Here is a 25,694-nt window from a genome sequence, read left to right on the forward strand (position 1 = left end):
AACTCACGGACCGTGAGATCGTGACCTGAGCGAAGTCGGACGCTCAACCGACTGAGCCACCCAGGCGCCCCTAAAACTACTCTTTAAAAAATAGTTTATTTTAAAAAAAATTTTTAAAGAGAGTTCAGAGAAGTTTAAGTGTGGAGTCTGTCATGTCTACCAGATGTCCAGAAATAGGTTGCAAATAGATCATTAGATAGCTGATCGCTGGATTTTTCAATGGAGATACACACTTTAAAGTTTTGAGCTCATCATATTATTTATAATCATGCCATTGCATAAGATCACCAAAAAGTATATACAGATTAAGAGATGACTGTTAATTGGACCCTCATTCATTACAATACTAAGAGAATATATTTGTTTTTCTTCTTGAGCCAGCATATTCAGTTAAGAATACAAAACAACAGGGGCATCTGGGTGGCTCAGTTGGTTGAGCATCTAATTTCAACTCGGGTCATGATCTCGCGGTCCGTGAGTTCAAGCCCTGCATCAGGCTCTGTGCTGACAGCTCAGAGCCTGGAGACTGCTTCGGATCCTGTGTCTCCTTCTCTCTCTGGCCCTCCCTGCTCATGCTCATGCTCTGTCTCTCTCTCTCTCAAAAATAAACATTATTAAAAAAAAAAAAAGAATACAGAACAACAACAAAAACCCTGTGGTGCCAAAAGCCGCTGAAAAAAACTTTAAGGAAAAATTTAAATGTCATTAATGTGTTCATAAGTTCATTGATGATGATGAAGCTGTGAAGACAAACTTTCATACGAATGAGTAGGAAACACACAGGAGTTGAAATAAAAAACAAAAAGAGAGAGAAAGTGCTTGTGAAAATATAGCCATAGAGAGTGAGGGAGAGCAAAGCTAGGTAAGAAAATGTACTAGATCAGAGTGAAGGGTAGTTATTTTATGAAGTACACAGACTTACTGCTTTTTGTACTTTTGTACTTTTTGTAAAGGAGATTAAGAGACTGAAGATCAGTGAGGGGTGGGTTTGTCAGTCAAGAGATCTGATAGACCAAGAACAAAACTCCTTAAAAGTTAAGACATGGGGAGGTCATCTTTAAGTGTCAATAATCAAGGAATTGACCCTACATTGAAGGGAGGCATCATTTCCGTTTCAACACAGGGAGCCCATAAGAGAATTGTTTTAGATTTACGAGGCAGAAGATGTTGTCAAATGATACCAAATAATGATTTTTTTATGTTTATTCATTTTAGAGACAGAGAGAGACCACAGGTGGGGGAGAGGCAGAGAGAGAGGGAGACACAGAATCCAAAGCAGGCTCCAGGCTCTGAGTTGTCAGCACAAAGCCCAACGTGGGGCTCAAACTCATGAACCCCGAGATCATGACCTGAGCCAAGTCGGACGCTTGACCGACTGAGCCACCTAGGTGCCCCCCAAATAATGATTTTCTATGCTCTGTATAAAGGTGGCAGAATATTAACATAGACAAAAGTAATCCTGGAAGAACGTTACAAAGTTAAAAATTGATTTATTTGGCATTCTTGAAATTTTCATGAATATATTGAGCTAGGAACACCAAGGTGGACAGGCAAGTAATGGGAGGGAAAGGAGCTGCTGGAAGAGAGGACAGCTGGAGGATTCGGGTAAGGTCCTGATCAGGCTTTGGGAAGCTTTTAAGTGACAGATCATAACATCAGCTCTTTGAGTAGACTGACCTCTTTACAGGTAATTATTAGGACAATGCAGGATACAGCAGAGGTCCTGGATTATCTGGACTCCCCAACTCAGGGATGAGAGGTTCGAAGGTAGTGGCAACAAGCCTAGTAAGTAATCAAAATAGAGTCTTTTTTAGCTGATGGCAACGGTGGAATGTTAGAGCATTGATTGCTGTGGTGTAGGGAGTTACAAGGCTCTAAATGGTAGAGAACGTGTTTGTGACCCCAGATGGTGGATCTGGCTTTCCCCTCTATCTGTGGCCAGCGTATGCTCTGTGATATAAATGGCTGCCATGTGTCATTGGGGTAGGGGGCAAGTATGCTTCCCTAATTGTTTGGATCTAGTGGTTTCGCTGTAAGGAAAGTTCCCATTGGAACCCTAAATAGGAACCAGGTACTCTGCTACAAATAGCCTATGATGCACCCTGAAGATGCTACTGAGTCCACACAACTGAAGTGGGGTTAGTGACAAAGCAAAAATAAGATTTCAAGGAGCCCTTAGCATCTGGATGTCACCTTAAAGATTGCAGATTTGGGGTAAAAAAAAACAGTAACAAAACACCTTAGACTCCTAGCTTAGCTTTGTAATATGTGTTCTCCTTAAAACAAAAGAGAACTAGTGAGGCTTTGTTTCTGATATGGTGTCTGAGCAAATGGAACACGGAGAATGCAAAGTTTCTCTGGGCTGATAAAAATGTAGGTGGACGTTGTGCAATTAGGAAGTCACCATCAATGGTCTCAATCAAATTTCCATGCAGAGATAAGCCTTAAGTTGAACTCTAAGCTTAATGGTAATTATTGATGAGAACTTTTAAAACTGGTTTTTTAATACTCATGTATCTCAGTAATTTCAGTCAGAGAAAGATTAAGCACTCTGTATTTTCCTAATTCATTAAGAAAAATGTTTATGTTTTATTCTTGAGAGAGAGAGAGAGAGATCGATCAAGATAGAGTACGAATGGGAAGGGCAGAGAGAGAGGGAGGCACAGAATCCAAGAAGCAGGTTCCAGGCTCTGACGTGGGGCTCGAACCTGTGAACCACAAGATCATGACGTGAGCCAAAGTCGGATGCGTAACCGACTGAGCCACCCAGGTGTCCCTTTCTAATTCATTTTACAGAATTGGGCCTTAATGTCAGGTTCAAGCATAATTCAAACACTGCTGATTTCTGTCACTATGACTGGGGGAAATTATGACATCCTAGCCTTTTCACTTCCAAAAGCATTGTTGGTTGTCACAACTGTGCCCTCCTCAGGGCAATCTTTGGTCCTACAAAAAATCCTGGCACTCAGGTCACAAATTAGGACCACAGACCTTTCTTAGAAGGCCTTATGCAGTATCTGGCTTTTTCTGATAGCAAACGTGTCATTCTAACACCAACTGGGTGTTCAATTCAATTCAATTCTGACACTTATCCCCACTCGATCCTACAGTTAAGGACTCCATCCCACAACTGTCTCTTCAGATGGTAGCCACAAATGGGGTCCCAGGTTAACCCCACTTCTGCCAGTCTGACTACAAAGTTAGTGTTGCCTTGAGTCCCCACTCAGGTTTGATAATTTGCTAGAATAACTCACAGTACTCAGGAAAATGCTATATTTACTATTAGTCTACTATAAAGGACACACGTTAACAACCAGATAAAGAAGTACATAGGGTGAATTCCATAAGAACCCCAAGCACAAGAACCTCTATCCCAGTGGAATCAGTGTGCACTCCCCTCCTGTCTGGATAGTGTGAAACCTTATTGTCTAGAGGTTTTTAACAAGGTGTCATTATATAGGCATGGTTGACTAAATCATTGGCAATTGGTGGATGAACTCAATCTCTCACTCCTTCCCCTCCCCAGATGTCAAAGGTAGGGCTTAAAATTCAAACCTTCTAATGTCTGGTGACCAGCCCCAATCCTGAAGTTCCTTTATTGGCCTCCATCTTGAGTCATTTCACTATCATACAAAAGACAGTCTTATCACTCAGGAAATCCCAAGGGTTTTAGAATCTCTGTGCTAGGAAGTAGGGACAAACACCAAATATTTATTATTATGTTTGTTTTTAAACCAGACAGGAAGGCAGATAAGGTAAAAACTATAGTGAATGATGGGTAGTCTGTGATGTCATACTGTCCCCATGATGTCTCAAGAAAGCTGTCCACCTCTCCACAATGGCAGAGCCCAATTCTGTTTTCAACCCACCCCACACAATAAACAAAAATCTTAAGATTAAAGGTCACTTAATAAGACTTTTATTATTGCACAAACCAGAGCAAATGTGAGACACACAGGTCCCAGATCAGTGAGTTGGAGGCTGGAAAACCTATAAAAAATATTGCATGAGACCAATTAACACCATGAAGGTAAAACTTTACAAACTCAGCAGTTCCTAGACTGGATCCTTTCAGCAAAAAGTGGGTCAGGTCCCTGCCATACTAGTCAGAAGAAAGCGAATGAGAACCCCCAGGGGATCAGATTATGATTTTCACTAGAGGATGGGAGACAGAGTGCAAACATCTGTCTTCCCTAAGCATGCTGAGGTGACACGCGTGCCATAAGGACCTGCCAGGTGTCAGAGGCAAAATGACTTCTACTACCACCTGGCAGTGACATAATTCTGGCAAGGTCTGCGCAGGTCAGAATATGAAATGCAGCTCCTGAAAACTTCTCACAACTGGAATACACAGCAGATGGCTCTGCACAGATGCTCTCTAGTGTTGTTACGCTGAACAAAGAGCACGTTCGCTGAAGGTTTAAGGCCACCATCTTAAGTGGAATTTCTTTCTCATGCTCAATGAGTTTAGATCTTTGGCTGAACATTTTTGCACATTTGCTGATTCATAAAACTAACGTGGGTCGTGAAGTTTTGGTGTTAAATCAGAGCAGACTGTTTAATGAACTTTCTTGTGCTGGCTGCACTCCTGAGGCCTTTATCTAGTGTGAAGTTTATGGTGTTGAATGAGGCTGTAGTTTTGGCTAAAGGATTTTCCACATTCGTTGCACTCATAAGGCCTTTCTCCAGTGTGAATTCTCCAATGTAGAATAAGCCTGAAGCTTTGGCTAAAGGACTTCCCACATTCACTACATTCATAAGGCCTTATTCCGTGTGAACTCTCCGATGCTGAATGCAACTGGAGCTTTGTCTAAGCCTTTCCCACATTCATTGCACTCATATGGCCTTTCTCCAGTGTGAACTCTCTGGTGTTGGATGAGGATAGAGCTTTGGCTAAAGGACTTTCCACATTCGTCACATTCATAAGGCTTTGCTCCAGTGTGAATTCTCCGATGTTGAACAAGGCCGGAGCTTTGTCTAAAATATTTGCCACATTCAGCACACTCATAAGGCCTTGCTCCGGTGTGAATTCTCTCGCGCCGAACAAGTTTGGATTTGCACCCAAAAGCTTTCCCACATTCACTACACACATAAGGCCTTTCTCCAGTGTGAGTACGGTGGTGCTGAACAAGTTTATACTTAAACCTGAAGGCCTTTCCACATTCACTGCACTCAAAAGGCTTTACTCCAGCATGGACTATCTTATGCTGAACAAACGTATGCTTGTAGCTGAAGGTTCTCCCACAGTCACTGCACTTAAACATTCCTTCTCCAGTGTGAATTCTCTGATGCTGAACAAGGGTACGTTTACGACAGAAGGCTTTTCCACATTCGCCACATCTGTAAGAACTTTTCCCACTGCGAAAGACTTCCTCACACTTAGTACTGCTGTGTATACTCACAGCACTGGCCACACTGGCCAGGAAGTCCTTTTCAACCTCCCCACAGGTGAAAGGCTTCCCTAATGAATGGCCTCTATAGGTCTTCGCAAAGGAAGCCCTGTCCACGTCCTTGCTAGAGGGCTTTTTCCCACCGTGCTCATTCTGGTGTTGGCGAAGATCTGCACTGAAACAGAATCGTTTCCCACGTGCCACACGTGTGTAGGATTTCTGCCTGGTATGTGTTCCCTGAAGCTCAGCCAGGTACAAAATATCCTTCATGACAGGAACACACATCTCACAGAGATGAAGCTTCTGGGTGGATAGATTTGGCCCCGAAGTCCTGCTTGGCGGTGTTCTTCCCAGAGAAACATTCTGTCCAGAAGGGGCCTCTTCATTGTCTATTCCACAAAAATAATCTGAAAACAGAGAAATGCTAGTCAAGTACACGTGGGGACGGGTGGCAGCCACATTACAAACATGTGCCTGACACACCCAGGAATGAATGCGTGAGGCTGTTTTCAGGATGAGGGAGCTGGGAGGCAAGGTGAGGAAGGGGCTGTTTTGCAGTACTGGACTCTAAAAGGTCACGGAAGTAGGGAGGCCTCGCAAGGCGGAACGAGGAGGAATGGGATGTAGCACAGTGGAGAGAGGCAGTCGGGGTTTCCGACTTGCTCCTCTGAGGACGACCCCCAGGAGGGCTGTTGCTCACACGTGAGTGTTGTGAAGAAGCTCTGGTCCAGGAACAGAAAAGTCAGATTGCTAGTGAGTAGCTGGTGTTCAAGGACATTTGAGGATACACGCTCACCATCCGTTACGCACGAGCCAATGCCGGGGGCCCTGCAGAGGCAGCAGTGGAAAGGAGCAGGCAGCAGACAGATGCCAGGAAGTTGGGAGTGGCTAGGGGCCAGAAGTCAGTAAAAAGGACAAACTGGCCAAGCGGCAAGAACAGGGAAGAAAAGGTGGAAATGAGGTGTGGCCAGTGGAAATGGCACCAAAACACTGGTTTGAACAGATTGCTGGTATGATGTGAACACGGTCCCGATGTCATGTCTTCCCTCAGCTGCCACTCAGCAGGGCCAGGCCCCCTCCAGCCCCTTGTCCCATGGCGGGAGTGGTATCTATTCTGTGAAGCAGCCAGAACTCTCCCCGACACCCCTAACGGAGCAACTACACAGGACTAGGATAACCAAGTCCTAAGGGAAAGGGGAAGACAGGACAGGTAAGTAGCCTGTACCAGCCCAGCTTATGACATGACAAAGCAAAGAAAACTGAACGTTACAAAAAGAACCTCAGACAAAGGTCTCACAGAACAGCTTATCGTGCATGTAAGCAGTGTCCGTGTCAGTGACGGCAATTCCTGGCACGTGCAGGCGTGCAAACCTGAGGTAAGCAGGTACCAGGGATCTACAGAAGCCACGCAGCTAGGGAGGGGGCAAGCCAGGTGGGGTCCATTCGGCTGATGGCCAAGACTGCCTAGGATTCCCTAGAACCCTTTCCTACCAGGAAAGGTCGCGGGTACTGGGGTAGCAGGGAGAGAAGACGGCAGTACCGCCCAGTCATAGCAACAACAGCACCTACCCAGGAGTCCTACCCAGGAAGGACGCGGTGGCCATGGTCTGGATGTAAAGACACAGCGGCCCCTCGGGAAAAGCAGAAAGGCAAAGTCACTACCCAGGTCACTGGTGGGTGTGAGGGCCTTACCCAGGGAGGTTATAAGTGCCAAGTTCTCCAGCATCACATTGTGGCACAGGCGTCTCTGAACCTCATCAAGGAGACCCCATTCCTCCCAGGAGAATACACGGCCACGTCCTCCAAAGTCACACTGTCCTGTCATGTTGGGGACAGATGAAACCACAGCCTCCTGAGGACCCACAATCCAAACCCACACATCTACCCCATGCCCATCCTCTTCCCAAGCTCCCCACCTCAGCAGAGAAACCCGGTTCTGCTGGTTCTACTCTTTCTTCATGGTTCTATTAACCAAATGCCCAGCCCTCAACAAGTGCAGGCAGGTAGGCAGAGAGACACCATCTACACTCGGGAATATGCCCGAGGATTCCAGGACCACATCTCTCCCTGCCATGCGATTCCCTGGAGTCCTCTGTTATCATGACTCACAATAAAATTTGGGGTCACCCATCACCCCTAAGTTTCCAGTACCAGGGCCCAGGACCATCAATTCATATCCCTCTCTCTACATGCACCCCTCTCACGCCTTCGTACCCCAGAGTTGCATCCCCACAGCCACCACCAACTCCCTGCCCCACACCATATGCATCTCTCTCTCTGGACTTGCGCCAGGTTACCTGGTACGTGGCATCCAGAAAGAACTGGGCAGATCCAAATAGGATCCAGTACTACCCCAGACCTCTGATGAATCCCAACACCAGGGGTAGCCCTGGATGCTGCTTTGAAGGCCTCTCCGCCTGTCTCCAGTCCTTGCTTCAACGTCAGTCACATAGCACCACATGTGAATTTCATATATCCATGACCCTCTCCCACTTCTGTGCTGCACTTGCTGTCCCCTCAGCAGCCACAACCATGTTCCTTCCACCTACTCTCCTTCAAAGCCCAGCCATCCCGGTACCAGGCATAGTAATTCTCACAGACAACCACATTTGCCCCAGACATTACCCACCAGCAAAACCCCCAGAAACCACCAAAGCTTACCACAAAGTCATAGTAAACCCATCTTATCTCAATTAATCTGATGCCTCCAAATCTGTCTCCGGTCCGCTCTTCCCTCGGAAGTCTTGGTCACCTGCCAAGACCATCCTCCCCACATACTCCCTTCGTGGCCACTTCTCTCCTACATCTGTATTTATGATCCTCCTAACCCCCAACCAGGTACCCAAGCAATAGAGCTAGTCCTCAGAACTCTTAATCTTCTTTCTGACCTGCTGATAACACCACTGCCATGACCTGAATTCCATCTTCTAAGTATCATCACGGCCTGGTACACATGCTAGCCACCCCTTTGGGTGTCTCCATCCTAAGCCCCACCCCAGATTTCCAGACCTGTGTCCAGCTGCCCACTCGATGCCACAGTCGTCTGTTCTCTCAGCTCCTGCCACCCCCCAGTGAAAACCACTACCACGGATTTTCCAGTCTCAGCTGATAGAATTTCCACCCTTCTTGCTGCTCAGACCAACACTCTAGTGTCATCTCTCACTCCTTCCTCTCTCTCTCTCACCCTCAAAATCAGCCCTTCTTGAAAAATGTATCCAGAATACCCACCACTTCTCCCACCTCCACAGCTACCACTCTAGTCCATGAACACTCACCTGGACTATTCCAGTACCCTCTTCCCTGGTCACCCATCCTCCTCCCTCACCCCCAAAGTCTGTTTTCCACTCTACAACCCGATGGAGCCTGTCTGGACCTGGGTACGATCATCTCCCTCCTCCGCTCCCAATCTCCCATTACGTCCATTATAGTTGCCCAACTTCTCAGGCAGCCATTTCGGAGACTAACTCCAGTCCCCTGCTCTTTGTTCCTAAGAGAAAGAAGACATGCTGTGCCCTGTTCCCACACTAACAAGCACCTGCACATGCTGGTACCTGTTCCTGGGATAACCTTCTACGCCTCCTTCCATTCCAGAAACAAGAACTCCTGCATACAACCCTCAGCCTGGACTCAGGACGAGTCTAGATCACTTCCTGGCGGTGGGATTTCTCCCAGATCCCCACACCAAAAGGGCTAGCAGAGAGGCAGGTGAAGAGTCCCAGAACACCACAATCCCAAAGTTGATATGGGCAAGATCCAAACCAGCGAGGCCCAGGGACACCCTCCACGAGTGCTACTTCAGCCACGGGGCCCTACAGGCAGAATTAGGCCATAGAGGCCACAGAGGCTGGGGACCACGGTGTATTTCAACCGGCCCGAACCTCCCGTGCATCTTTCCAGCCCTGGAAGCCAGACCTAGGGCTGAAACACTAAAGTCTGAATTTCAGTCCTCAGCGCTCCCCGTTGCCAGTTCTCTGCGCTTGGACCCAACCTCCCTGTGCCTCGCTGTCCTCATCACCCCCATTCCAGTCGGTTCTCCCTGAGCAGCTCCTGGAAAACTTTTAAACCCCTAAATCAGACCGTGTCCCTCTTGTCTTCACAACCATCCATGGGTCCCAGCGCCCCTACCACGCCCCAGCCCGCCAGTTCCCCCGTGACCCCGCCGCACATCCTCCGTTCTCCGAGGGCAGAAGGCGGACCCCACACTCTTGAATCCTCCCGCCTTGGGCCCCCCTGCAGCCCTGCACCGAGGGGCCCCTCCCCTGCAGCCCGCTCCCGCACCCCGTCACGCCGGCGCTTAGACGCGGGGTCCCCGCCCGCGAGCGCCTCCCGGGCCCGGACACCGGGACCTGGGCCGCAGGGAGCGAGCAGGTGCCCCGCGCTCCGGCTTGGAGGGTCTGTCGGGGGGGAGGGCGGGGAGGGCCCGGGGACAGCGAGTTTACCTCAGCCGGGTCCCTGGGCGCGGCCACTGCCATTGGACTCTGTCCCGGCCCCGCGGTCCCGGGCCCGGCGCGGGGCAGCACAGGCGGCGTCGCCGAGCCACGAACCCCAGTCGGCGCTCCGGGGACGGGGCCTCTTCCCGCCCCTTCCCTGTCGGTCGCCACGGAAAAAACCCAGGAACACCCAAAACGACCGCCACAACCAGGACGCCGGAAGTCCCGCCCGAAGCGCTGTAAGCGCACGGAAGAGCTCTTACCTTGGGCCTTCATTGGCTCAGCCCGCTGCCTCTCGGCGCGGAGCCCTCTGGGTAATGTAGTAGAGGCGCTGGCGAAGATGCTCCGCACCAGAACAGTCCCAGAGGCTTAGGTTCCGCGGGGAATGCGAAGGTCCCGGAGGCTTCCTTAAGGGATTTACGCAGATTTGTGGGGAGTGCTGCCTGTAAGCGATCTCCAAAAGCTCTCAGAAGCATGCTTTCAGACCCCATGAAGCTCAGCAGGCTCCCGAGACTAAAAAGAGTATTTTAGGTGCTACCAAAGGCTGTTACTGATACAAATGCACATATCATTCCATAAAGTCATTTCGACATAAAAATATGTACATTCTTAGCTGTAAAGTAATCGACATTATCGTATTATTCTTCATACACATGTAACCTCAAGCATTAGCGTCACTTTTGTGAGTGTCAGTGCATCTGGTCAAGAACAAGAGGAAAAGAGTGGACGCGTTCATAACAGACAGAAGAGGGATGTGGGGCTGCCCTGAAGAAACTGCGCAGGGTGAAGCTTTGCCTCTAGATCCCACGGAAAACGTCTCTCCCACCTGTGTATTGTGATTGTGTCCTATCCAGTGCAGAACAGTGTTTAATCCCAGTGTTTAATCCGTAGAATACTTCTTTCCCCATATTCCAAGATATTCAATTCCTTTAAGGAATCTGCCGTGTGTCTCAAATGGAGAGCGACTAATTTCACACTGGGAGCATGAGTGCAAAGGGGGCCATCTGAACCCCAATATTAAGGGGGTATCTGAATCTCAAGAGGAAGGGAGCACCTGAACTTCATGATCTCATCGCCTTGCTGGGAAATGACGATCATTTCTGCTATTACTGAAGGGAAAATTCTGCAAGGGTAATTCAGATTATCTCAGAAAGACAGTAGTGAAATACAAATTACAGAGTTTTAATAATGTTTATGTAGTTCTTTAAAGTTAGTGACAGGAACCATCAGTGAAGGTTGCAAAAATTTCAGACTTTAATGAAATTTAGCAAGTCATTTAAGTCTGAGAAGAGCTAGAATCCATTGAGCATGTGTTTGTGCTGGAACCTTGGTCACTCAGAAGATATCGTCTCCAAAAGGTGATTCTTTTTCATTCATGAGCACATTGAGCGATACCGGCTTGGAGACTTAAAGAGGTCATTGAGAGTAGCCAGAAGAATAAACATAATTGCTTCTCAGCCTTATGGCTAAGATCAAGTGTAGTATCTGTTCTAATCAGTTTAAGATCTGATACGTCCTCTATCGGAGGACAACATATTAAATGAATTTTTGGAGCATGGAGATGGAATAGGAGCTTGCCCCGCCCACTCCACACATTGACCTGGTTAAAAAAAAAAAAAAAGAATAAACATAAACAGAATTTGAGGGGTCATGTTTACTCACTGCTCTAACAAATGTGTACTGAACACACAAATAAACTACTTAGAACTGTGTGTATTTCTTACAAGAATTATGGCAAATACTTAGTAAGCAATGCCAAAAATAGAATCTAAAAATAGAGAGTATGTAAAAATGTACAACCTGTGTGAGATGAAAGACACAAAAAATGTTTAAATAAAAAAGGTGAATTGAGTCTATAAAAGTTCTGTGAATATTGGTGAATTCTAGACAAACATGCCATTTAAGAACTGCAGTCATTCGTGGACAAATCAAGTCCTGTCTCATTTCCTTGATCAAAGTACTTACTGTAGAGACAGAATTAGGGACTAAGCTAGGGGTATCTTTCTTTCAGGGACAGTAAGAGGAAAATGCCCACCACACAGTTTTTCTGGCTGGGATTTAAGCAGGTAGAACAGACTAAGTTATCACTGATCAAAGGCTGAGAGGGATGAAAACTTTAGAAATCCCAATAAATTCACCAGATCCAAAGCAAGTCCCTAGTTCGGAATATATCAAAGCACTTTTACATCTGGCTATATGTCAGGGTCACACATAGACCAAACCCCATCTGCAATTCCTGGTCATTCTTGCTCTCCAACTCTTGCAACCTTCATATCACTTCTTATTTAACATGACTTCTATTTCTCTAAATAGGAGATGGAAGTTAATTTAAACTGCTTTGGCCACAGATATTTACTACAAATGTAATGTCACAGGCCCAATAAAGAGAATCCTGCACCCAGAAATAAAACAGAAAGAAGGTGGAGGTGGCTTGCGAAGCTATACTCCTCAGCGCGCCTCTGGTGACGGCGATGTCAGGAGGTCCCCCGCCACTGAGCCACGCACCTCCCCAGAGCGCTGCAGGGCGGGGGACCCGTACGCCGAGCCCGGTGCCTGCAGCAGCCCTCGAGGACAGGTGGCCCGTCCCTGGACAGCCCTCCCCAGCCCCTCCTAAAGGGTCCAGGCTGCCCCTACCTTACCCCGCATCCCTCCCAAGGTCGCTCGTGGCCCCCAACACCTCTGAGGCTGCTGGGGACGCCCTGCTGGAGGGGGAGCCACTCAGAACCAAGGGAATATGGTCAGGTGGACAGCCATCGAGGAGGGAATCAATTAGCCACCCACAGAGAAGAGCCATTCTAAAGGTTTTGCTAAGAGGAGAAGCAGGAAGAGAAAAGGAAAAAGAGAAAAAGAAAAAGAAAAAAGGCAGAAAGGGCAGATTATCCTGCGGTTGGGGCCTTCCCAGGGAAGGCTGCTGCCCAGAGAGACTGGGGCCCTTTCTCCTCCCCCTTCCCCTCTCAGCTTATCAACCAGAGACAGGAGCAGAGTAAAAAAACAAAAGGGGGGGTGGGGGTGCTGGTGTGTGTGCCACTTTAGGGACTATGAGCCCAAGATGGAGGGGAAAATAGAACTTTACAAACCCTAGGCACTAAGCAAATGCCAGGGGTGGCAAACTTAATGCTAGCTCTAGACTAGTAACTGCTTTAAAAACAGACCCCTAGGGGCGCCTGGGTGGCGCAGTCGGTTAAGAGACCGACTTCAGCCAGGTCATGATCTCGCGGTCCGTGAGTTCGAGCCCCGCGTCAGGCTCTGGGCTGATGGCTCAGAGCCTGGAGCCTGTTTCCGATTCTGTGTCTCCCTCTCTCTCTGCCCCTCCCCCGTTCATGCTCTGTTCTCTCTGTCCAAAAAAAAAAAAAAAAAAAAAAAAAAAAAAAAAACGTTGGGAAAAAATAAAAACAGACCCCTAGATACAGGTGAAGAAAGAGAAAAAAAGGCGATCAAACAAATTTTGTGTGTTGGTGTGCATATGCATAACAAGTTCCGTAATCTGATCCAATAGGATCCAAAATTTATACACTGAAGAATTTCTATAACAAAAAAAGATCAAAGTGGCACTGACTGGCTTTCCTGCCTGTGCAATCTAGTTCTACAAAATGAACATGTGCTGAAATGCACCAGCAGACAAAACGTTATGCACTTAATCAATCCTGGGGCTCAAAGCGTTGTTTCAACTGAGGACCCCGTTCAATTTATCTATTGCACCCCCCTATAACCTAAAGTAAGTGACTAAATGGAAAACTTTTTAATGGTTATGCCTCCCTTTAACTGTAGTCTTTCCCATAGTTATAGTAGCTGTTGCCCTAAAATATTCATATTAGGCAGAGATGCTCTACATAATAAATAATAAAATTAAAGAAGTTTTGACACTTGCACATTGGTTTGATAAATGAGACCCCATGAACACCCAGCTAAAATAGTTAATATGGCCCAGTATAAGTTAAACCAGGACCTTCAGTATTAAAACGTATCACATGAGGGGCACCTGGGTGGTTCAGTCGGTTAGGCGGCGGACTTTGGCTCAGGTCATGATCTCATGGTTTGTAAGTTCGAGCCCCGCTTTGGGATCTGTGCTGACAGCTCAGAGCCTGGAGCTTGCTTCAGATTCTGTGTCTCCCTCTCTCTCTGCCCCTGCCCTGCTGGCACTCTGTTTCTCTCTCTCTCAAAAATAAACAAAAAATTTTAAAAACGTTATTATATGAAACCCAATTAACAAAGGGGTGATTATCTGTTTTTCCAGCCCAGTTTTGCCTGTTTTTAAATCTTGGGGGTGGTGAGACAACGCCTGGTGGATGTCTACAACCTTCTTGCTGTGGTCCCATCCATCAAGACCCCATATCTAACACCCAGGATTATGAAAAGTACTGATTCTACTCAATCAATAACTGGCAAATATTTTGCACTTATAGATTTGGCTAACATGTTCTGTTCAGCTCAGCCTATTTTAACAGGCCCCCAAATGCAGTTTGCTTCTATTTCCAAAGGGACACAATAAATCTTTGCTACTCCATCCCTGGGTTATCCCAACAGCTTTGCCATCACACACAATTTGCACACAGTTCTTGACGACATCCACCTCCCTCCAAAAGCATGGTTGTGACATTATATTGATGACATCCTCTTTCAAGGAGATTCATTTGATGCACATATTTAGTCTGACATTTAGGGGCACGTGGGTGGCTCAGGGGGTTGAGCTTCTGACTTTTGATCTTGGCTCAGGTCATGATCTCACAGTTCATGGGATCGAGCCCCACGTGGGGCGGCGCTGACAGTGTGGAGTCTGCTTGGGATTCTCTCTATTCCTCTCTCCTCTGCCCCTCCCCACTCCCTCTCATGCTCCCTCTCAAAATAAATAAATCAACTTAAAAAAAACGTTTTTAAAAAGTCCAGCATTTAGTCCTTGGGGTTTGGTGGCAACATAGTCCTCATTTACAAATTTTACTTATAAATTAAACTCAACAGCCACTTCTGGTGTCCTCAGAAACTCCTTCACTAAGAGGCTTTGGCAACCTCTTCTCCTGCCTCCTGGTGTGTCTGGACCAGTATGACAGCCATTAGCTGCCCCAGTGCCTCTGATGCAAAAAACTACCCCTCTCAGCCTTGGTATATGCATCATTAAAACAAATAACTAGCCACACACCAAGCTTTGCTGGAAGGGGAGACTCTCAGCAGAGAGCCTGTGGCCCTCCACCTCCAGCTTTCCATTATGCTGTGGGGCATGGAAACAGCATCCCACAGGCATCGCACAGCTACCGAGGCCTCCCTAAGACAGGATGGAACCAAACCGAGGCCCTATGGCATATTCCATCTGTTGGAGGAGGTGACCTCTGCTGCCCTCAGTCCCTTTCCAGATGCCAGGGTGAAGGTGGTTAACCCTCCCCAGACCCCTTGGCTACACGGGGAACCCCTTGGGATTAACTGAATGAACAGATGTAGGAGTAAATGACATCGCTAACCATCATAGGTGATGAGCCCAATGGAGTGTTGCTGCTTTCCATCCCTTAGCTAGGATGTCCCTGATGAGGGTGGGACCCTAGAAACAGCACATCTGGCCAGATATCGGGTAGTTATCTCAGTACCAGCGGCCCTGGCCTGCAATGGCCCCTCTTCATATTTATTATAAATGATTGGGCTATTACCTAAAAAATATTCCCTTCAAGGTAAATAACTCTGGCTATCTCCTGACTCACAGATGCCCAAAATATAAATCAAAGTCACACATGCCTGTATATATCCTAAGGCCACAATACAAGGCATTGCCAGAATACTTTATTCCATCCACAGTTAAAACCATCACTGTACTACTTGTAAGCAAGACATACATTTTCACTTCTCAAAATACATAATGCTGACTTCTTGTAACAGACAGTCAATAGAACTTCCATGTCCCTAATAGTTCCCAGATAACTGGCTTAACTGAGAGCCAGAGTGGTCTCCTCAGACAACTCTTCTTCAAATTCCCGTCCAACCCAATATTAGGTTTACACCCCTAATATTCTCTGTCTTGCTCTGGTCCTTAACCTATTTATCCATAAGCATTGAAGGCCAGATGGAGGACCCATACTTTCCTGGGACAAATTAACCACAGAAGATCCCACAGGCCAGGCAGATTCCCATTAGAAATGGGACCCATTTGAACCTAAAAGTCCACTACAAAACCTTGTCAGGTACAGATGGGCATCACTGAGTTAACCGTGGATCCTCTTACTCTGCTTTGGGTGCTTTCATGTGTTTACAATCCATTCTTGTGACATCGGTCTTATCATTACTGGTCTACTTTTCATTAATTCACAAGCCAGAGGCCCAAGACCACGAAACAAGCCATTGCTTCAGCTAAATGTGGCAAATGCTGGGACCCACATCTACTGAGTGGGTACCCACTGGGAAATGATACCCCCATCCCACATCACTCTGACCCCAAATCTCACCACCTGAGATGACATTGTCTCAGATGACATGGGCCAAACCTAAGGCCTCTCTATTGGAAACGACTTCACCCCTGCATCAAAGATGGCTACACCCAGGCACTAAAACCTCCAGCAACACCTAGAAATTGCATCTCCTAGAGCACAAACTAGACACAAGACATTTATTGCTTTCCTTTCTTTGATATTAGGGATGCTATTATCTTCTGAGCTTGCTATCCACTTGGCCCTTGGTCCTGGTATATTCTTTGCTCTCTACTAAAGTGTACATGCCTATGCTCCTGTGCCCGATGGGAAATTTGGTAGAGATTACTACTACATATGCAATTTCCTAAAATTAAGAGAAATTATTGCTTCCCCTAGGAGGTACCTGCCTCATATCATTCAAACAAGTCCCCCACTCTTTGATGTATTTCCTACCATACTCCTTCAGTTTTTTACCATAATCTACAACCATGACCACACAACCATTCCTTCCCTTTGGTTAAGCACAACAACACATTCTCATGGGTACATTACACTCTAATAATGGCAACTGTGGGTTCTGTTAAGCCCCAAACCCCAGGCACAGCACTTTATTTTAAAAGATTATTTTATTTATTTATTTATTTATTTATTTATTTATTTATTTATTTATTTATGTACTGACACCCCCCCACCAATATATTTTCCCTAATGAAACCATACGCCAGTGTGCATTGGTTACACTGAGGATTTCCACAGTTCTTCATCCACTGGTTCCAAACCTTCCTCAGATGTCTCATAGGACTTTTCCTTGTTGTCACCCTTATCAATAAATTTGTCTATGTGGCTAAGTCAAGCAATATCACTGACCCTTAATATCTCCACAACCCAGATGACAAGCGGTACCCATCCTAGTTAGTATTGTTAATGATGTTGAGGCATCACAAAATAGATTGTGTTGTAAACTGATAAAACTTCAAATTTTTCTGATGCCTCATCATCCCTACAAATAGACTATGAGCACCCCACCGGATGACCAGTTGTACATACAGTATGATCACTGGTCACTGCCACACGTTCCTCCTCTTGCCCTCCCTTGACTGTGACCTAGGGACATTCAATCACATCAAAAAAGTCCCTTCATGCCTTTTGCTTCTGTATCCCCCCATCTCCTTCAGTAAAGGCACTTGCCTAGGGGTCCTCACTCTCTTTCTGGGCTCCCCACGTACTTGCTTGAGCCCTATCCCTGGGCACACTTCCAATATGGCTCCTTGAGTGGGGTATGGGGTCTCCCTTGTCTAGAATATGTGAATATAACAAACCCTTTATTGCATATGCCTCCATGAGTGTAATTTCTGCATCCCTGTTTGAGTGATTCTTAGAGTTCCCACAAGGGAACTCATTCCCCCATTTACAACATGCACACGCACACGCACAATGAATCATTCACCTGTCATGAGACAATAGGTGTATACTCAAAAGTTATGAGCTGAGCATGTTCTTACATGTCTTACATTTAAGAAAATGAAAACACTGAGTTCAATGTATTTACTTAGGAAGAAGACTCCAGATGCAGCAACAGAAGACAAGACAGAGGTTAATATCAGGCACCCCTGGGACAGGAAGGTGAGAAAGATTGAACATTTCAGGAACCCTCAGAAAATATGCCTCTTACCCATAATTATCAGGGCTCATATTATAACCTCAGGAGAAGCAAGATAATTAAATTTCCACATGGTATTTTTTAGGTTTTCTTTTTTAATTCCAATATAATTAACATACAGTATTATATTAGTTTCAGATGTATTAGGTTTTCTAATAAATATTCTATTTCTGTGTTTTGCCAAAAAAGAAAGTCTATTTACCAAATTACATCACTTCCTTGGGAGGGACAGTGGCCATCATGGTCACAGGGCACATACGGAAAGGGGGCATTTTACCCTTACGGTAAAGGTTCGGGCCTCCAGGAGGTCAGCCCCTTGTTGGGAAGTGACTGGTGTCATCTGTAACTGCACTGACCTTGCCTGTACAGGGACTTGAGGTTGTCTCCGAAGAAAGTTTGTGAAGTGTTTCAATTGCTATACCCTGTTAATCAGTACTAATTTGTCCAGAGAGAGTGGAGGCAGGAGCAGCCAGGGCAAGCATAACCACAAGGCCTGAAAGGGCCAGATGGAGACGACAGGGGAGGTGAGGGCAGTGAGGTCTGGGCAGGGGGGATGGACGCTGAGAACAAGGTAGGGCTGCGTTTGCGGCCAACTTGACGGTCGCATCTCCCAACTAGGGTTACCTTTTGTTTCCGGGAACCACGTTCAGTAACAGGTTTGAAGAGAAGAACGAGGGGGAGAGGAGAAGGAATTGCCAGTGTTCCAAACGAACCAGGAGGAAGTGGAGAAACCTTTAGGCACTGTTCACTCAACTCTGTGAAGCACCTAGCAGGTCGCCCATTCTTCTCAGTGTGTGAGAAAGACCACAGAAGGAAACCAGAAACCGGCCCCGACCAGTTAGAGAGTAGCGCGGGGGTGGGGACAGGGCGAGCTATTCAGTAGGGTGGTAAGGGGAGGCCTCATTGATATGAGCGAAGACTTGAAAAGAGAGGAGGGGGTGCTCCGGTGGGCAGCTGAGGAGGTGTGATCAAAGCAGAGGCACCGGGCGCTAGTGCGTTCGGCGGAACCGGCACCCGTGCCCACGGGACCGGGAGCGCGGAAGGAGCTGGTCGGGGAAGCGGTCACAGGGAAACACGGGGCCAGGTCCCGCGAGGCTCTCCAGGCCTCTGCAAGCATTTTGCCTTTTCTCAGAAAAACTGAGAAACGCTGCCGGGTTTTAACCAAAAGACTGACATGCTCTGCCTCATACGTTGACTAGTAATGTCGACTGAGGAGTTGAGAGAGTTGGCCATTTTTTTTTTCTCTCTGCACTTCTCCTGCACTTCAATTAGTTGTATGGGAGGGGTCGAGGGAGAGGAAGAGATTTTTAGGTCTTTTCCTTTAGTAACCCAGAGTGGTTTCCTGCACCCTGTCATTCCATTCTCTCTCTCATTGCAGGCCGCCTACTGCCAATAGGCTTCTACCTACAACTCCTGTGGCAGTAGTGTTAGCACAGCCGGCAAACGTTTATGGTCACTTCCCAGCCTTCTAGTATCTTCTACAGCCACTCTAGTATTTTTGATGCTTGAGGCTCTTTTCTTGAAATCAATCCCATACTCTCCCATTTTTCCTTTTTCCCCTTATCAACAACTCATTTTCTGGTTCCTTTGTAAGATGTTATTTATGTTATTCACATCATGAATAAGGATGCTTCTCTGAGGTCCAAAGAATGGTTAATATTAATGATAAATTGGAACAAACTTTATCATGGAAGGACATAGTCCACTCAGACTCTCTCCTCGGTCCACAGCATCTCCTGACCTAGATCTCACTATTCATTGCCCCCCCTCTGGGGACAGATTGTCAGTCTCCACAGATCACAGTAAAGTTTCTCTCACTAATAATGTCTTTCCCTTCTCGGGAGGGGATTAACCACTATGACTTGTCCCTGTTAATTGACAGAACAGACAAAAAGCTTCCCAGAGTTATTCTCAACTTCCCAGACTGGCACTGCCGTCACTGCACCAGGTGATTGGATAACGTGAGGTGAGATCAGAGAATTTCAAATTATGCCTCAGGGATTTACTGATTCCCCACCACCCATCCTCTGATTGTTGTGACTGTCACCACAGACCACAGGTCCAGCCTCCTTTAAAAAAAAAAAAAAAAAAAAAAAGGCAACACTGTGGATGACTCTCTGTATACCAGTCTGAGACGGAGGCTCAGAAGAAAAGGTCTCCGCATTGGAGTAACAACGTGTAACGTCTGCAAAGTAACTCTGCTTATCAGGGTGGGTACTGGTATTGACACACGCTTCCACACATAGAGATAGGACATTTTCTAAGGCATGAACCACACTTCTGAACACAGCGGCAGCTAAGAAATCCTACGTCCGTCTCTGACTCCTCCTATTTCAGTTGGTGTGATCATCAGTGTCACTGGTTGGCAAGGAGGGCATCCAGTTACTAGATGGTAATTCTGTAGTTAGAATTTCAGACTCCGCTTTAAGGATCAGCAGGAGTCATACTATCGTTACCTCCATGTGTGTGATGAGGGATACGACACTTGGTAAGTTCTCTGATCACAGGCACCCGCTATGTACTTGAGTGACAGTCGTCAAAATGTAGACATTTACTGCTCTTTGTTTGAACCCTGGATGTGATTAAAGGATCATCACACAGTGATGGACAATACCTGTGGTCCTTAAAAGAACTTCTCTTGGAGAAGGGAAAGCAGTCTGAAAAGGAAATTACACAATTAGCCCTAGCATACCCTAGCGGATGAAGTTCGAGGCCAAAGCTCGAACTTAGGTTTTCCATTATTGTCTGCTGGACCCTCCACATGCTGGTAAATAGTATGTTCCTTTACGCATTACAGATGCAAGGGAAAGTCAATCACAGAGAACAGACCTGGTGTGCTGGTCTGACACTTATTAACAGAAACATACACGTATTGTATTTAGTGTTCTTTTTTTCCACTGATGTGTTGCGTTTGGGCCTGATGGTCTGGGCTAGTGGCTCTGTGGTGTTCACCTTGTACAGACGTATGCAGGACGTTCTCCACATTCACAGCAAAAACCTGTCCCCCAAATGCTCTGCTGAGACCAAAGTCACCCAGAGCATCCTCATCCAGGTAAGCACATTTGTCTCCATTACCTTGCTGTCTTCATCCTTCTGCCTTTTGGTTGGCTCACTCTGCTGAACCCAGTTGTGGCTGGTGAGTCTCAGTGCACTGACTGCTGTATGACCCCCACCCTCGGTCCTCTCGTGCTCCTTTCTCTTTAGGCTCCACTTTGCCCACTGTGCAAAAGAAACTATTTCCATACACTGGTCAGGTCACTACAAATGTTAGAATGTAGGTCTCTGAATATTGTCCATTTATAAATTCATCTTTCCTCCCATATATTTAAGCACTTTATGGACAAGTCGGATTGAGAACAGAGTCAGGAACAAGACAGGGTGAGCCTGACCCTTTTTTTTTTTTTTTTCTGTTTATTTATTTGAGAGAGCACTCATGCATGAGAGGAGGAGGGGCAGAGGGAGAGGGAGACAGAGAATCCCAAGCAGGCTCTGTGCTGTCAGCACAGAGCCTGACGCAGGGCTCCATCTCAAGAACCATGAGATCATGACCTGAACAGAAATCAACAGTCGGGATGCTTAACTGACAAAACCCCCCAGGTGCCCCATAAAATTATTTGTAATTTAGCCAACAGCTAGGCACAAAAAAGGGAGGTATTCTCACTTCTACTTTGCAGTACACATCCCATAACAGAAGTGGGTATTTTTCTCACAAAAACAAACAAACCTCTCTTTCTTATAAGTCCTGCTAAATTTCCTGTCTCTACCCTTCTCCTTTTAGAATCATTTGAAACATCATGGTCATTAAATATATTCTCAGCTTTATTTGATTAAATACACAAACTCCTAAAAACAGGAGATCCCATTCTCCCCTCTCATTCTTGCATGGGCTAGTGAAGACTTTAGGAATACATTTACGATAAAGCTTCTCCCCCCCACCCCCCTTGCAGTTTCACTAGGAGAAGACTTAAGTCACCTGGGTCTCAAGTTGTTGCCACTGACTCCAGAAGTGTTTGGTGCCACTTGGATGCCCTCAAATAAATTCCAAACACAACTGCAGAAGTAAGCTAGCTGTTTGATGACACCTTCAGAACAGTCATGGGGCATCACACAATATTTGAACAGAAGAGTGGAATTTCAAAGTTGGGTTTGCTCGTGGTTGCAATCCAGTCAGAAACTCCATATATGCGTCCCTGCAATGTTCCCTGTGCTCCAGTGGGATTGGGATGGCTGGAAAGGTGCTTCCAGGTGCTGAGCTAGGTGGGACTGGGCAATTTGTGAAGTGTGCATGAGAAACAGCATTCATGAGGGTGACTGATGTCAGAGCTCTGGTACGTGGGATCACAAACTCTAGTAAAGATAGTGATGCTACTGTAACCCCCTTAAGGAGGCTGCGGCTGTGCTGATTCTCATGTGTCTCAATTCTTCTGCAACGTTTCTTTCTGAACCTATTCTCTCCTCCTTAATGCTCCTCACCTAAGCTCTCTCAGAATCAGTCCTCAGAAAAGAAGCCTTTAGGGGCGCCTGGGTGGCTCAGTTGGTTGAGCGTCCGACTTCAGCTCAGGTCACGATCTCACGGTTTGTGAGTTCGAGCCCCGCGTCGGGCTCTGGGCTGATGGCTCAGAGCCTGGAACCTGCTTCCGATTCTGTGTCTCCCTCTCTCTCTGCCCCTCCCCCGTTCATGCTCTGTCTCTCTCTGTCTCAAAAATAAATAAACATTAAAAAAAAAAAAAAGAAAAGAAGCCTTTAGTAGGAGGGTTTCCTCTGTATACTTCATTCCTTCTAAGAATCACACGGGATGTGTCCATTTTACATCCATCTTCTGCTCTGTGTTGACTGCTGATGTCTTTTGCTGTTGTGGACGGTCATCTGTTTGTTCAGTCTGTTTCCTCATCTGTCCACCTCTGGTCTTTTGTTCATATTCTCCATCCTGGAATCAGGATATTTCACTTGACCTTTACTCTTCCTCCTTTAAAGTCTTGTTGGTCTCTGTATTTGAATCTTCTTTTGATAACCGTGTTATCAATCACTAGAATCTCACTTTTATTATTTATTCAGTTGACTGAAGACGTCACTGAATCAGTATGTATGTGTCAATAGTACTCTCCGTGGTGTGTAGCATTCCTATTTTTCTTCCACTCTTTTATTCTGTAAGAGTCAGACCATTTTCATGAGCTCTTTCTTCTGTGAGACTCACTCTTGGCCAGCATGGTTTTCTCCCCTTTTTCTCTCTTCTCTCCACTGGCTGCAGTTCTGGCTGCTTCACCTAATGTCCTTCTCCTTGCACGGTCAACTTCTCCCAAAATCATTTCATATAACCTTGATTTTTCCAGAGTCTCTGTGAAGCTTGTATAGAACGGTTGGACTCAAGTCGTCTCGGGTCCTGTGGACACCATGCTTTCATGGCATCTCAGGATGAAAAGGAGATGTTACAAAACATGATTAAAAGTAGGAAAATAATAGAAATTTAGAACAGGAGTGTCTTTTCTTTGGCCTCATTTCATTTAGTCTGGTCCTCAATGATGTCCCTTCTGGACTATTTAGATGGCTTTATGGTACTCTTTCTGTACCTTTGAAAAAATTTTTTTTAACATTTACTTTTTTTTTTTTTAATTTTTTTTTCAACGTTTATTTATTTTTGGGACAGAGAGAGACAGAGCATGAACGGGGAAGGGGCAGAGAGAGAGGGAGACACAGAATCGGAAACAGGCTCCAGGCTCTGAGCCATCAGCCCAGAGCCTGACGCGGGGCTTGAACTCACGGACCGCGAGATCGTGACCTGGCTGAAGTCAGACGCTTAACCGACTGCGCCACCCAGGCGCCCCGAACATTTACTTATTTTTGAGAGAGACAGAACGTGAGTGGGAGAGGGGCAGAGAGATGGAGACACAGAATTTGAAGCAGGCTCTAGGCTCTGAGCTGTCAGCACAGAGCCCGACAAGGGGCTTGAACTCACGAACCGCAAGATCATGACCTGGGCCCAAGATGGACGCTTAACGGACTGAGCCACCCAGGCGCCCCATAACCATTAATTTGCAAAAAGGAAGTTCCATGAAAGACAAAGGTTGAAGTGCTCCAAATTGAAAGAGGCTGAGATACATAACAAAATCTATGATTCTAGAATGGATCATGGATCAGAAAAGATTACAACGAAAATATCTCTAGCAATTGGTAAAAATGGAAGTGTTTATTCGATACCATTTATCGATGTTAAATTTCCTAAACTTGATAGCAACACGGTTGCTATGATGCTTAGATGATAAACATAAAAGTATTGTGGGGTGCTAGATGGGAGTGAGCATGTTACTAATGTGTAAACACTAGGTGATGGGTGTTCAAGGGCGTATTGGTGTTCACTGAAGTATTATTATGACATTTCTAGACGTCTGAAACTTTTCTAGAAGAAAATATAAGAACAGGGGTGCCTTGGTGGCTCAGTTGGTTAAGTGTCCAACTCTTGATTTCAGCTCAGGTAATCTCACAGTTCATGAGATCAAGCCCCACATTGGGCTCTGACAGCATGGAGCCTGCTTGGGAATCGCTCTCTCAAAATAAATAAACATTAAGAAGTATATAAGAACAATGTTTCCTGCAAGAAAGTATTAAAATGCTTTAATCTTCTGCTTCTATTATCACTAGTTTCTTCAAGTATCTCAGTTTACTCCTCACGATACTCTGGTGTAAGTTCAATATGTTCCCTTATCTCTATGTAGGAATAAAGGAGTTTTTAGATTGGCGGGGAGGTGGGAAGGGGTAGGGGTACATTTAGTAGGACCCAAGAATCTGTTCTGCCTTAATGGATATAAATATAATATCCTGTCATAATAACAAACCACAGAAAATATATGATTAGCCCTCGTTACATGTCTTGACTATTCTTGGCCATATGCTTATTTTTAATACTAGTTTCCAAGTAAGCTTTTCAACTCCCCTGGGGAAAAAAAAATTTAAGAATTTTAACTGTAATTTCATTAACTCTATAGAGATTATTAAAATACCTATTGACAGTAGTTCTGTGCCAGGTATAAAAGCATAATGTATAAGCGATGACACGAGAGGTCAATGCCACCGAAAGAAAACGTTCATGTCCCTCACAACTCACTTAGAAGTGGGAGGCAGGGCATGCATTCACAGAAGGAACACCATATTTGAGTCATAAAACAGAAGTAGGAGCACAGGGAGAGCCTAGGCCAGAAGACTCTACGGGGGGTTTCTGAAAAAAACATAAGGCACGGCAGGGTGAACACCTTAGGAATGACTAGTCTGCATAATTTTGGCGGGTTCTGAATCATAAGGGTGGTCTTTGAGTTGCCAGGCGGACTGGCCCTGGGATGACCGAGGCTGAGGAACATGGCCTCCTGGTGTTCACATACAAACAGAGAAGCCTGTGGGGTGGTGTTTCGATGACCCAAAATGCAACGGCAACTGGGTGTGGAGGGTCACAAGCTCAGGGTCTATGTGAGCCTCCACTTCCAGAACGGCCTGGCACATAGCCAGTCACTTGTGGCTTCCCCCACCATCCCCGTTGTGGTTTTAATGGTGTACGGCACAAGATGGAGAGGGGGTTTCTTGTGTCAGAAGCCCTCGAACAACTAATGCCCATCCAAAGTATTAGACCCCAGGAGGCGCGAGGCTGCCAAAGCCTCTAAGGAAACGAGTTTACGAGGGCAGCAGCAGGAATGCCTGCTGATCTGAATTTGGAAGTGAGATCTGTAACGAGGAGTATGTCAGCACTAGAACCCAAAGGACTAAACAATGCTGGACTTCCATGTCCTCGATAAGTGTGTCAAGTGAGTCTCCTTGGAGGAGGACAGCATCAATGTAGTGTCAC

At 46.2% G+C, this 25,694-nt stretch overlaps 3 protein-coding genes and 1 pseudogene across 7 annotated transcripts in view; 1 reads left to right on the forward strand and 3 right to left on the reverse strand.

The window, feature by feature from the left end:
• The window catches only part of LOC121023457 (zinc finger protein 304-like), a 498,588-nt gene that overhangs the window by 154,042 nt on the left and 318,852 nt on the right, over nucleotides 1-25,694 (reverse strand). The window lies entirely within an intron of this gene.
• Nucleotides 3,897-25,694, reverse strand: part of LOC121023485 (zinc finger protein OZF-like) — a 30,953-nt gene continuing 9,155 nt past the window's right edge. Inside the window, 3 exon segments of the mRNA XM_040465434.1 lie at nucleotides 3,897-4,773; nucleotides 4,776-4,811; nucleotides 4,814-5,797. Coding sequence (XP_040321368.1) covers nucleotides 4,559-4,773; nucleotides 4,776-4,811; nucleotides 4,814-5,675 — 1,113 coding nt within the window. The 5' untranslated portion in view covers nucleotides 5,676-5,797 and the 3' untranslated portion in view covers nucleotides 3,897-4,558.
• Nucleotides 5,710-25,694, reverse strand: part of LOC121023467 (zinc finger protein 530-like) — a 36,091-nt gene continuing 16,106 nt past the window's right edge. For 3 of the 4 annotated variants that reach the window (XR_005787408.1, XR_005787407.1, XM_040465393.1), the window contains exon 5: nucleotides 22,701-23,272. Coding sequence is in view for 2 of the 4 variants with exons in the window: in XM_040465393.1 (XP_040321327.1) it covers nucleotide 23,272 (1 nt within the window). In the remaining 2 variants the exon portion in view is untranslated. Of the gene's footprint in view, nucleotides 5,798-22,700; nucleotides 23,273-25,694 lie in introns of those variants that run through there. The other variant, XM_040465394.1, reaches the window with a different exon arrangement.
• Nucleotides 11,267-11,434, forward strand: LOC121023530 (uncharacterized; annotated as a pseudogene).

The sequence above is a fragment of the Herpailurus yagouaroundi genome, unplaced genomic scaffold, assembly GCF_014898765.1.
Source record: "Herpailurus yagouaroundi ecotype Mexico unplaced genomic scaffold, PumYag 557, whole genome shotgun sequence".
NCBI classification, from domain to species: domain Eukaryota; kingdom Metazoa; phylum Chordata; class Mammalia; order Carnivora; family Felidae; genus Herpailurus; species Herpailurus yagouaroundi.